The 13721-nt window shown below is 39.8% G+C and overlaps 1 protein-coding gene across 3 annotated transcripts in view; it reads left to right on the top strand.

The window, feature by feature from the left end:
- pcdh15a (protocadherin-related 15a) overlaps positions 1-13721 on the top strand; it is a 707751-nt gene that overhangs the window by 508654 nt on the left and 185376 nt on the right. For all 3 annotated transcript variants that reach the window (XM_034185498.1, XM_034185497.1, XM_034185496.1), the window contains 2 exons: positions 6236-6364; positions 13250-13555. In XM_034185498.1, coding sequence (XP_034041389.1) covers positions 6236-6364; positions 13250-13555 — 435 coding nt within the window. The remainder of the gene's footprint in view (positions 1-6235; positions 6365-13249; positions 13556-13721) is intronic.

The raw sequence follows: 13721 nt of genomic DNA, 5'->3' as shown, positions 1-13721 counted from the left end.
TTATAAATAACTTTTTAATGATATGAGATAGAAACTTGTTTTTTGTTTTTGCTGAAAAGTTAACTCCGCGGACTTTCGAGCCACCGTCCACCATCTTTGTACTCCTCATAGAAGCTGTGTGATGATGTGAGCAGTGTGAGTGTCCAGGTGGAATTGGTTCACCATCACATGGTTTTCCAAAATCCAATCGTAGGGCAGATTCACCTCACGTGACACACCAAAGATTGTTTTTAGGAGTGATGTGTTACTTGTTTATTATAGTTTGCTGTGTGTTTTGAATAAATGTGTGTGGAAAATTATTTCCGTTTTACTTTTTCCTTTCTTATTTCTGATTGTAAACCTTTATTACACTTATAAAACACAACTATAGCATATATATTTTGAAAGTACAGGTTGTCCTGAAAAAAAGAGACATAAAACTTGATTGTGGGATGCAGGGAGAGCTGTTAACAGCAATAATAAAACATTTATGCCAGGCGAGTGAACTGTCCAAAAAAAATGCCCTCAGACCCCAGAGGGTTAAGTCTCCAAGTACTTTGTAAGTTGTAAGTTTGTACAATGAAGTAATGGTGAAATATCTTGATGTTCAGGGTCTGACCTTCCTATTTTCTCCTTTTCCAGATGCAAGTTCTGCCTGGCAAGTTCACACTCTTCATTTCTTTCTCAATGGAAAAAAGTAAATATTAGAAAATGGCTGGTCCTGGTGGAATCTGACTGCTTTAAGCTAGTTTAAAATCAAACCGGCATGCCTTTATGGAAACCACACAGGAACAATGGTAGCGAAAAATTCACTCATTTCCAAAGTCCTAGACCCCCTTATCCCTTGATATTTCCCCCTGCAAATTATCCCACTCATGTATGTATGTATGTGTTTTTGTTAAAGTAAAAGACAGTTTAATCATCATGACTCTCTGACATGAGGTGAACTGAGGTGAAAAGATCTCTGTTTATAAGGATGACACTGCCTGTGAGGTCCTTTTTTTTTCCTCTGACGCGTGATGTAATCTGTGTTCCTTTGCAGCCACACCATAACAGTCCCTGAATGTTGCCTCTACTTTAAAAGTTAAAGTATTATTAGCAACCTCAGGATCTCAAACAAATTAAAGACAGAAGATGAGACTTCACAGGGCTCCGTCTGTTTTATGTTCAGTGAATAATTATAGCTCATTAATCACACTCATTGCCGTAGAGGTAGGGGTTTTGGTGTTCATATCTTCTATGAAATGAAATTTAAGGAGATCCTATCACTAACTGATGTTTATCTGTGACTTTACTTTGAAAAGAGAAAAAGAGGTATTATTTGTGGTGGGTGGTATGGTTTACGGTATGTTGTCAGTTCATACAAAAAAAAGTTAATTACGTTGATCTCAAAAACCCAAAGACAACAATGACAAAGGCATTCCCATAAGAGAGTGAGATGAATGTGACATTAAGTAGGTCATTTCCATTGTGACATGTTCCATCATATTTGTCAACTACCAGGGTAACGACTTTTGGGAAGTATTTTTCTTGTAAGGGCCAACTCACAATCTATCTTTTTACCTTCATAAGAGGCCATTTACATGAATATTTCGATGCAGATTCATCCTCATACACTGCGCATATTCTCATTGTGTAAGGATAGAACAACTTTAAAAAAGCATGTGTGCTGTGTCAGTGTCTAACAGTTAATTGCTGTACAGTTGTGCGTACCAGCACTCCAACTGAATGAACAGCTTTAATGGTGAATTGAATTGTTGTCCCTTATCACTGAATAATTACATTTATTTCATCATTGTAAAAGGAAAAAAGAAGGCCGTTAAATTACAAGGGCTCTGAAATACCTCTGAAACTTATTACTTGCAATTTTGTTACATGTTTATACTGAAGACAAAGCATTTAACATTATGAGTGAACGATGTCTAATTCATTGGACTATGACGATGTTGATGGTAAAACATTAGGGATGATGCAGTCCCAGGGCGATGGGGTGAGTCATCTCTGGATAGGGGGATGGGGATCTTTGGTACTTTACTGCTGCTGTTGTTGTTGTAGCAATGTAATCTGAGTGTGATCTGAATGTTTGCCCCATCGGGCCAGAACATCCCATGAAAACCCCTTGAACATATAAACATCAGCATGTTGTTCAGCCATTGGTGATGAGTGAAGGGATCAGCCCAAACCTATCTGAGAATATTCTAATTTCAGTTTTGATATCATTGGAGTTGGTCTATATGCGTTCAGTCGTTGATGACATTTTAGCTGAAATGATTTATCAGAAAGTTGCTGTTGCTAGCCATATTGCCAGAGCCATAAACCCATACCATCACTTTGGTCTTGATATAAATATGTTTATATGTACAGGTGCGGACATAGGTTTTTATACTGTACACTAGGCATGTGAATCTTATCACTGACAATGATTCGATACACATCTTGATACATATAGCGATACTGAAGATATGATGCAATACATATAGCGATACTGAAGATATGATGCGATACATATAGCGATACTGATGATATGATGCGATACATATAGCAATACTGACGATATGATGTGATACATATAGCAATACTGATGATATGTTGCGATACATATATCAATACTGAAGATATGATGCGATACATATAGCAATACTGACAATATGATGCAATACATATAGCGATACTGATGAAATGATGCGCGATACATATAGCAATACTGACGATATGATGCGATACATATAGCAATACTGACGATATGATGCGATACATATAGCAATACTGACGATATGATGCGATGTGATTCACCCCGTTCGCGATTTGCTGCGTTTTGATATGTATTTGATGGCGAATCAATCCCTCACAATTCACTATGTGATTTGGTGCAAAACGATGTGATTCAACATGATGCAAAGAAATTATACCAAAAATTTAAATAGAAAATAAGAAGCTGCAATTCAGTATGGTACTATGGTATTCTTCTTCTTCTTCTTCTGATTCTACTAGAGGCAGAGGATTTGCTTTACTCCTTATAAAGTGGCAAATTTACCAGATTCAACATTATGGAACAGAAAGCAGATCCCTCATATGTGGAACCTATTTAATCACACTGTCAGAACTTAAACAGTAAACAGTAAAACAACATCACTCTCAATGAGTGACTTAAAGTGAGTCACTCACTGACAGAGTACCGCCTTGGCAAAAGTAATTTGAGATACTTCTTTCACCAGAGTTTTGCTGGAGGTTTTCAATCTGAGGAATACGAGTGGATCAGCAGCGGCCATGTGGTTTTGCAGCACGGCCTCTTTACAAACGACGTGCGTCATGTGAAGTTTGGGGGAGGTGATGGTCTAGTGGTTAAGGTGTTGGGCTTGAGTCCAGAAGATCATGGGTTCAAATCCCCGCCTGACTGGAAAATCACTCAGGCCCCTTGGGCAAGGCCTTTAATCCCCTATTGCTCCTGGTGTGTAGTGAGCGCCTTGTATGGCAGCACCCTGACATCGGGGTGAATGTGAGGCATAATTGTAAAGCGCTTTGAGCGTCTGATGCAGATGGAAAAGCGCTATATAAATCCAGTCCATTTCCCATTTCCCATCTTTTTTAAAACAGCCAAAGTATCTTCAAACGCCTGATTTAAAAGTTTAGGTGCATCAAAAATTTCATTCCATCTCAATCCATTTTGTTGTGGTAGAAATGTGCTTTCTGGCTTCCATATGTGTTCAAAACAAAATGCGAAGCAGGGATGGTGCATTCAATGTACTTTGGAAAAAAAATCGATGCAAGCACACAGCAAGTGATGCTATCACAATTTCACCCATCAATTGAATCGATGCACACTGAATGAATCGATACACTTGCATCACGCACATTTGTACGTAGATACCAATTCATATCAATTAATCTCCGCATGCCTACTGTACACCATGGCTAAAAACCTTCACTTTTGCCCAACTCCTCCTCTATTGGGCAAAAATGTAAGAACATTGGGACCATACAGACTTTGCATCAAGAAGGAGGAAAGAGGTAAAAAGAAACCTAAACCAACACACCAGAAATTAACAAATTATTGTACTAAAGGTCAACTGAACTACAGGATCACAAGTGAGAAATTGATGAAGAACTTGAAGACATCAGATAGAAATGTTACACTGTCCACCTTTAAAAGTGCTCCATCACCATGACCTAAAAGGCTGTCGACCAAACAGGAAACCATTAATCCAAAACTGACATTAAAAAAGGCTTGGCCTTTGTCCTGGTAATCAGCTGTATACTTTTCAAGTTTTGTGGAGCTTCTTTATGTAGACATGAGAGTAATGTCATCCTTCTTGGTCTACAGTCTTTCAGGCCGTGGTGATGGAGTGTTCTCTTAAAGGTGGACAATGTCAAATGTGTACATGTTGCAGCTGTAATCCCGAGGTTTTGGTGAATCATTAATGTTCATTAATTCCGTGTGTTAACCCTCTGGGGCCAACGCCGTCGTATACAATGGCTGAGACCAAGCTTTACTAAATTATAAGTAACTTTTTAATGATATGAGAAAGAAACATACCTTTCTTTTCTGAAAAGTTAACTCCGCGAACTTTCGAGCCAGAAGTCGGCCATCTTTGTACTCCTCATAGAAGCTGTGTGATGACGTGCGCAATGTGAGTGTCCAATCAGAATTGGTTCACTGTCACATGGTTTTCCAAAATCCACTCGTAGGGTAGATTTACCTCACGTGATAAACCAAAGATCGTTTTTAGCAGTGATGTGTTACTAGATGGCCATTTGAATAGCCATCTGGCTGCTTGCTCCAATGCGCCCTGCATCATTACGCACAGCGATCAGTGAAAGTGAGCAGAGGGAGCAGACGGAGGGACTCTGATGACAATCTCATGTGCTCAAACACAGAGTGTGTGAGTTTTAGAGATGTTCCACTCCTTATTACCTGTGAATGTTATTGAATAAGCCTGTGGCAAGCTCTCTCGTTCCGGTCTAAAGCACTGTTTACCATATCAATGGAGCGAGGGGGGAGGGGCCGCTCCTCAGAGTGTACATGGGCCATGGGCCAGTGTCAAAGCTGCTTTCAGAGCAGGACAGAACACTCCAAAACACAGTAGAAGTAGAAGTTTGTGATGTGACCTTTGTGTAATAGCAGGCAGAAATTGCTTTGAGATGAAGACAAGAAGACATTTGTCTTTGAGATGAAGACAAAAGACATTTGTGTTTATTGTTTGAACCTTTTTGTTGTACCGTCTTTCACACAAGAGCCCAAATTACCTTTATAAATTGTCAAAACAGTTGTTTATTATAGTTTACTGTGTGTTTTGAATAAATGTGTGTGGAAAATTTTACCGCTTTACTTTTTCCTGTCTTATTTCTGATTGTAAACCTTTATTACACTTAGAAAACACAACTATAGCATATATATTCTGAAGTACAGGTTGTACTGTATTGGTTAGTGAGCCTCTTACTTATGTGTTTGGCATAATTAGAAACAATAGCTTGTTATGACGCCTCATGGAGCGACTGACCGATTGGATGTTACAATGCCTCATGGAGCAGCTAACTGATCGGTTGTTACGACACCCCACGGAGCAGCTAACCCATCAGTTGTTATGACGCCTCACGGAGCGGCTAACCAATCAGTTGTTATGACGCCTCATGGAGCGGCAGACTGATAGAAGCTGGACGCCGGTTAAACAATGTCTCTGGAAGTTAACTTAAGTTCAGATTTCTTGTTTCGTTTTGGCTTTGGTGTCCTTCGTTAGTGCCGTGCGACCGGGGCTTTACATTCATTGCTAGGAAAGTTCAACGACCAAAATACCAACATTCTGGGTGGAATGAACATGTTTTCACTATTATTTGATTTCTTTGTACGACTGACATCATTATTCAAGCATTCAAAAGGCAATTCCTACCTCCACACAACTCCAACCACACAAGAAAGTTTCTTGACAGTTCTTGTTGAATGAAACCGCGTCTCCCTAACCGCTGCGAGTTGTGACGTCATCACGCATGTGCGTAGGCACTGCTCTATCGCATCTTGAAAATCATCCATTGGGGAAAGTATAAGGTGGCCACGAAAAAACTGGCCTCTACCTCATCATACCGTGGTCACACATGCTGTATGTGCTACTGTAACTAGCACATCTTGAAATTTCAGTAAAAAGAGTACAAGACTCACTTTTTACCTTTATATGTATTTTACTTTTTTTTTATTCTGAAAATGCTGGTTAATATAAATCTTAATGTTAATGTAGTTTTGTTTTGTTTCTCTCTTTCCCACCAGACATCCACTACCACTGTGAGCATCGTGGTCACTGACGTGAATGACAATGACCCAGTTTTTGACCCTGATGGTGCCACTAATTTTACTGTCCGAGAAGAAGAGGCCAACGTTTTTGTAGGACAAGTCAAGGTAAGAATGTGTGAAAACAATAGTTTTCATTATTTGGTTTGTTGAAATTAGCAAATACCGTATCAGCCCACCCCCTTTTTTTTAATAAAATTGGTTAAGCGCCCACCTGAAATTAAATTAATTACAAGGAACACATTTAATGAATGAGAAAAGGACAAACAATGGACACAAGCAGGTGAGTTATTTGTGATTTTTTTTTTGTGATGATTTATTGAAATGAGCATTCCGACAAATACTGGCCATGCTCATGCATCAGCCCAACCCCTCTCTGCAAAATTTCGTGTGGAGAGCCCTGGGTGCTCTGACTAGCGAATACGGTACATATTCGGCTGTCTTCACCACATATCAGTTTTTATTTTCTTCTTCTTTTTGTCACATGCTGTTGCTAATAAATTGTTCTGGGTAAAACTGTAGCTGATCTCACAGTATTTTTGTCAATTAAAGAATTAGGTGACATTTTCCAGCATAGGTGATCTTGTCGGACAGATTTGTCACCCTTTTAACCATGTCCCTGTTGACCGGCTTGGTTCAGCTGAACTCAGCTTTTCTAATTACTGTTACAGATAAATTAGGCCGATGGTTTTTCAGTATATAAATGGGATGGGTTAAAACAAGGAGATATCCTTCGTCCATGTTCACAGACTTTTTGCTCGGTGGCAGATTTTCAATAAAATTCAAAGGCTGGGTTTCATGTGCTGCCTTTATTATGCAATAAAGTAAGTTCTTTCAGCTTCTTTCTTTCTCATGCCGGGTCACCACAGCAAATCTGATACGGATCCGCATGCTTAGTTGGGACCAGTTTTATTCTGGATGACCTTCCTGACACTACTCCACATTACATGGGAAGTGTGCAGGAGTGGCCTTGAACTGGGAGCCTTTGGCTCTAGAAACAAGCGCACTGACTGCTTGGCCACCACACCTGCCCTGTGTTACGCACTGACGTAGCGCTTCAAAATCTACAAACTTATCCAACTCACTATTTTTCAAATGTGATCATATTGAAAAATGGCAAGCATTTATTTAAAAATGAATGTGAAAATTAGAAATAAAATATTTTGCAAAGAAAAGGGGTATTACAAAAACCTAAGAATTAAGAACGATCTGATCAAGGACATTCCTGATCTTTAATTCTTTTTCTCTTCCTCTGCATTCCAGATTTGAATAATTTAATATTCATATTGCTGATATTGACTTCTGATCTGATACTTGTTTTCTGAGATATTGCACTTGGTCCGAGCGCATTTTAATCACATTAACGTAACAAACAAACAAACAACAAAAACAGACTTATATCCAAACTGCTCCTGAAAATTTTATTTTTTTTTACTTTTTTGGTGGTGTTGTGGTATTAAAATGTGTGCTGCTGCTCTGTGGTGAACTTAGAAGCAGTGCTGAAAGGCTGTGCACTCCGCTGGCACCATGCATGTGAAACGAAGGAAAGGGAAAGGTGCACTGATTTTGTGATTCAGATTTACTTTATCTGATACAATCAATCAATAAAAAGCCTTGATCAGCGCATTTAGTTTCACTTCAATCAGATCAGGACGTGATCAGGACGTTCTCTACTAAGAATGAGAATAGTAAGGGGAGGAAAGCTTTTTGTACAATAATAATAATAATGGGAAATATGACAAAAAATACCTTGTATAGGTATCAGTAAAAAAATCCATATCTATGTAATAGAAATTTAAAATACATTTTAAAATTTACAATGAGACATGATATATACGTCATTAATAATAAGCCTTTAATGAAGGTCAACTCATTGCCCTAGTGGGGTCAACTTTTGAAGATGATACATGCGTCTGCATTCCAATTAAAATATCATTTAACCCTCTCTGTCTGGGAACTGCCCTTTATAGTTCTTCATAAATTGGCTACATGTAAATCTAATGTCTGTTTTATGGATTGTGTCATAAACCTTCTTCAGTTTTCATTTCTTTTTTTCCCTGTTTTGTGGGGTTTCTCTTCCATGATTGTTGCTTTATCCAAGGCTGGGGCATCTGGACCAAAAAATAAAATAAAAAAATGGATGCGTGCTTTTCAGTCACAGTATAAGCAGACAACTCAGATTAAGTTGGTGTAAATTAAAGCATTCTTACTTTCATGTCCTTGTAATGAAAACTATGCATCCAACTAATTTTGGCCATCGCCAGTGTTCAACAGGCAATTTGATATCAGTCGCATTTGTCAGCCCTGTAAATGTCCCTAGTTTATGAAGTGTGAAATGAGACAAAAAGACTGATGGAGGAAGGCTGGTATTTAGGTAAAACTATGCTCATTCTCACTCTTGAATGCTTCCTCAGAAATGCAGCCAACCGCTAGTATGGGGCTTAGTGCAGCCCTGTCATCACTCTCCCTTTGTCCCACCCCAGAAGGTTTTTCTTAGCTGGTGCATTGCTAGCTTTAGCTGACACCATGCCTTTCTGACTGAAAATGAAAGTACATTAAAGTATTTAGCTGAACACAATCCTCCTCCCCATGCACATGCATGCACAAAGTCAGCGCCATAGCCTGTTGTAGCTGCTCAAGAGGAAATGAAGCTTTTCCTGTGAAATGTGCCTCCACAAAATTTTATGTGACAAGCACAGTCTCTGAAACACATTTTACAGATTCTGGGTGCAAATTAGTGAACTGAATATGCATCCAACACGAGAGATGTTATGGTGTCACATATGCTGTATCGCCACGATTATGACTGCTGGTTTGGAGCAAGATGGACACAAAACAGATTAAAAATTAGTCCAATCTGGACAACATTTCAGCTTCATTATTTCAGTTAAAAGATGAAAGTCTGGTTCCAAAAAGTGCCCCATGCAGGACAAGTGTCTGTCAAAATACTCTGGAGACCTTTTGCTACTTGGGTGGCATTGTCTCTAAAATTGCAGTGCATTAATGCAGATATCTCTAGTTGTATCACCAAGACCTTAGACTAATTTAGTCGTAGCTATGGTCAACACGTTTGCTGCAGGGATTGCAGTGTGCACAGAGACCATCATAACTGTGTTTTTGCACCCCTGCAATACCCAGAGTCTCTACAGGTAACAGGTTAGGTGACAGAGACTTGACTCATGGCAGAAGCGATGCCTCTGGCATATACTGGGCTTGACCTGGCAACAACACCAAGGTCTTGGAGCACTGCCGCCTCTGCAGAATCCAATAATATATCACCGAGGTGCACATGCGTTTGGCTGAACACATGCTGTACGCCCGAAGGTAGAATTCTCAGATGCCTTCTGTAGAGTGAGCTGCTCCACCTCCAAACTCAAAACTAAATTGGATTGTGCTTTTTATGTCTTGGTGTTGCTCCTAAATTAGGGAACACTCTCCCATTGGACTCAAAATCCACAGCCGGTTTGAACCAAAATATTTATTTCTGTGAGTATGCAGCACTTCATCACATGCCACCTCTTTCAAGGTGCCAGTCATTTTTGGCTCCACATGCATGTGTTTGAGCCTTACATTTTTGTATAGTGGAGAATAAAATATTTGTGCTTAAATAAATTTATACCATTTTGGCAACAAAAATAATAAAGGCAAAATGTTATTTGAGTGTGAGTGCATCTGCTCTAAGTACTGAGCAGGAGTTTGGTTCCAGGTGTGTGCTTCAGGCTATCTTAACGTTTCCTTGGACAAGGCATCTTATCTGCATAGTAACAGTTGACCTGTTGTAAATAGGTACCTCCCTTGGTTGGGAAGTATCTTGCAATGGACTGACCTCCTGTTCAATTTCATCATTGTGTGGTCCTCATTTTATGTTCCAAGACCTCTGGAGACTGTTGATTTATGCATGCACAAGCTCATGCACAGCCCACTCACCCCACATGGGTCTGATTGTGTGGTCACTTTCTCTTTATTATTGGTGGAAAGCATGTGTGGTAAATGTTTTGTTGTTGTTTGTTTGTTTTGTTTTGTTTTTGTAAAACTGAGGCATTTTATGAATGTGGAGCAAGTGCTTGAGTTATTTTTTGAACTGGAGGAAGACGGAGTGTGCGGTGCATTGTCAGAGTCTGAAACAGACTGAGGATTCTGGTGCTGAAAGAGATGATCCCTCTTTTGTTCTGGAGAAACAACCAAAGCAGGTGGATCCACCAATGTGCGCACGGAGATCCAAACAGAGGGTTGGAGTGCGCGCTTCTGTTTCCAGATCCAGATCTCCACTTGGACACGCAGGATGCAGACACTGCTCCAGCATTAAGCAGATTTCAGCCTCAGAGAACACCAGGAGTCCATGTTGATACACTTTTCACCCAAAGTCCAAAAGACCTTTTTCTTTTGTTTTTTGCAACTGACACAGTTAGAACAATTTGCACCAACACCAATAAAATTGCTGCAAAAAACAAGACATTAGAGAAAAAAATACAACTGGACAGACATTGAAATGGAAGATCTGTACATATTTTTTGGACTTCTGATATACATGTCATTGGTGTCACTGCCAAGTCTCCAGGACTACTTGGAAACAAAATAATATTTTGTCTGTGCCCTTTCCAGCAAAAGTAATATCGAGGGACAGATTTAGATCGATATTCTGGAACGTCCACCTAACTGATCCAGATGAGGATGTAGAAAATGATAGAAAAACGGGAGCAGCAGGTCATGACAAACTGTTTCGAGTCAGGCCTCTTTATGTGGACATCCTCAGTGCTTGCTGGGCTTATTACCACCCGAGGAGGGAGCTGTCAGTGGATGAAAGGATGCTAGTGATGAAGTTAAAACTGGAATGACTCAATATTTGAAGGACAAACCAACAAAATGGGGCATGAAACTTTTTGTGTTGGCTGTTTCAAGTAATGGCTATACACTCAAGTTCACCATTTACACTGGCAAGACTGTGACCACAAGTGAGCATGGGCTGTCATACGATGTGGACATGAACCTGATCCAGCCATCCTCGCTTTGTACTGGGTACCACATTTACATGGACAATTTTTACACGAGTCCCAAACTGTTCATGAACCTGGCTAACATGAAGTTTGGGGCATGTGGCACATACAGGGAGAACAGACAAGGATGCCCCAGAAGGAGGGCAAATGCTCTCACAAAAAAATCTGAAAGAGGATCTATAAGATGGATAAGAGAGGGGCCTCTGGTGTTTGTAAAGTGGATGGACACAAGGGAGGTGTCTGTGTGCTCCAGCATCCATCATGCGTTTTCGGGTGAGACAGTGCGGAGAAGGGTGAAGGATGCGAAGGATGGACGCTGGACGGTGAAAGACATTCCCTGTCCTACCCCAGTGCTGGTTTATAATAAAAACATGGGTGGAGTCGATCTATCTGACCAGCTCATCCAGTACTACTCCACCCATCGGAAAACTGCACACTGGTATAGGACAGTGTTGCTGCATTTCCTTGACATTGCAACCACAAATGCATTCATCTTGCATTGTGAGATCACCAGTGTCAAGCAAATGCAGCTCATGACACACAAGGACTTTATGGTGGAGCTGGTGTGTCAGGTGTCTCACAGAACAGGAGCCAGAATCACATTCCTGTGCCAATTGTGATAGGCACAGATCCTCGTCAAAAGGCCACAAAAGGCAGATTGAGGTGCCAACGGTGCCTTCATGTTGGCAAGGAATTTTTTTTTTTTTTTTTTTTTTTTTGAGTGGCACAAATAATTTGTGTTGCATCTTATTTTGACATCTGATTGTTTCGTAAATAGTTTAGCATTTCTTGCACTGTATGTTTTTGAAATGTACAATTTATAATTGCATTCTAAATCTTATCTGACTGTTTTGTAAATAATTGTACAAAAAAAGTCTGAAACATTTTCTGCATTTATGTAAATAGTTGTATTTAACTTTGTTTTTTGCTTCATTTGTACATATGTTTTTGAAATTTACAATTTATATTTACATTTTAAGTTATGAAAATGATTCTTCAAACAAGTTTGTGGTTTTCACAGTCAAAAAAAACCCAAACTTTTTTCGACTTGGATTTTATGTTTTTGTGTGATCTTAGGTTCATTGTGTTAATACAGTAGGTCAGAATGAATGAGAAACTGTAAAGTCACGCAGGTGAGGTTGTGCTGAAAAAAAAAATGACACCAAACAAGGCCAGGTAAGCATTTTGTAAAGATAAATTATAAAGGTAAAACCAAAAGTAGTCAAAAACAGCCACTTATACCCTAGACTCCAGAGGGTTAAAAAAAACAGCACAGATACCATTTGAGCACATGTGAGCACATACATATGAGAGCTGCTTCACCTTAGTTGCAGCATCAGAGTTTACAAGTGTTTTTGGTTGAACATTTTGATAAATATTTCATGCTCTTAGAAAGGCTGAGCTCTAATGGATCATGTAATAGATAAAACTCAAAATAGCTGCTCTCTCTCCGTCTGAGCAAACATATTTGCATTTCACTGTTAAATGCTTTATTCATATATGCTGTATTGGGGAATGCTTATCTTTCATTTTTCCAGGGCCTGCCAGTTTACTGCAGCAGACTAAACCTTGTATTAGTATTTCATTTGACCCTCAAAGCTCAGGTATTGAATCATTCCAATCTATGATTACTGTCAATTCAGCATTAACTGGTATGTTTCTGCCTGACTATCTCATACATTTTTCAAACTGTTTGGCTGTTCACTTTGCATTTTTCTGGGGTTACCTTGACGTATACAAGTTCTGATACAATGAATTATAGTATGATCACTGCAATTTACACTTTTCCTTTGGGAGCTCACAACTTTGAATGAAAAATACATCAGCAAAAACAGCAAGGATCAACCCACCCAAGTTGAATATCATCTTGAAGGCAACTGCTTTAAGGGTAGTTATTCGAATGGAAAAGCTACACAAGTATTAACATTGCAGTACCGGGAAAAAAGATACCCATATGTCTCCACTTATTGAAACACATTGATGACGTCTGTCTCCGCAGGCTACAGATCCAGATGCAGGTGCTAATGGCCAGGTGCGCTACCGGATAGTGAATCATCCTGAGTTGTTTACAGTCAACGCTAATGGCAGCATCTTCACAGCGGTGCCTCTTGATCGGGAGCTCAGAAGCCAATATGACCTGGTGGTAGAGGCGTCAGATGGGGCAGTGGACCCCCGACGCACCTCCTTGACCCTCTCAGTCAAGGTCACGGACATCGATGATAACAGTCCAGTCTTCTCCCAGCAGTCCTATGTGGTGAATGTACCTGAGAACAGCCCAGTTGGAACTGTAGTACTGAAGCTAAGGGTAAGTACTGGTGTCCTTGTGTACTGTCGCTGTATTTGAATGCCTGTTGTTTCTGCTTTTGCCTCTGTTTCTGCTTACTGTCTCGTTTTACATCAAGGCACCACAGGTGCAGGTTTCACATGTCACATATGCTTCCAGAAAGAAACATACAGCAGAAAGATTTTTA

This window comes from Thalassophryne amazonica, chromosome 13, assembly GCF_902500255.1.
Source record: "Thalassophryne amazonica chromosome 13, fThaAma1.1, whole genome shotgun sequence".
Classification (NCBI taxonomy): domain Eukaryota; kingdom Metazoa; phylum Chordata; class Actinopteri; order Batrachoidiformes; family Batrachoididae; genus Thalassophryne; species Thalassophryne amazonica.
Note: the sequence above shows the minus strand (reverse complement) of the source record. Positions and strands in the feature narration are given on the sequence as shown.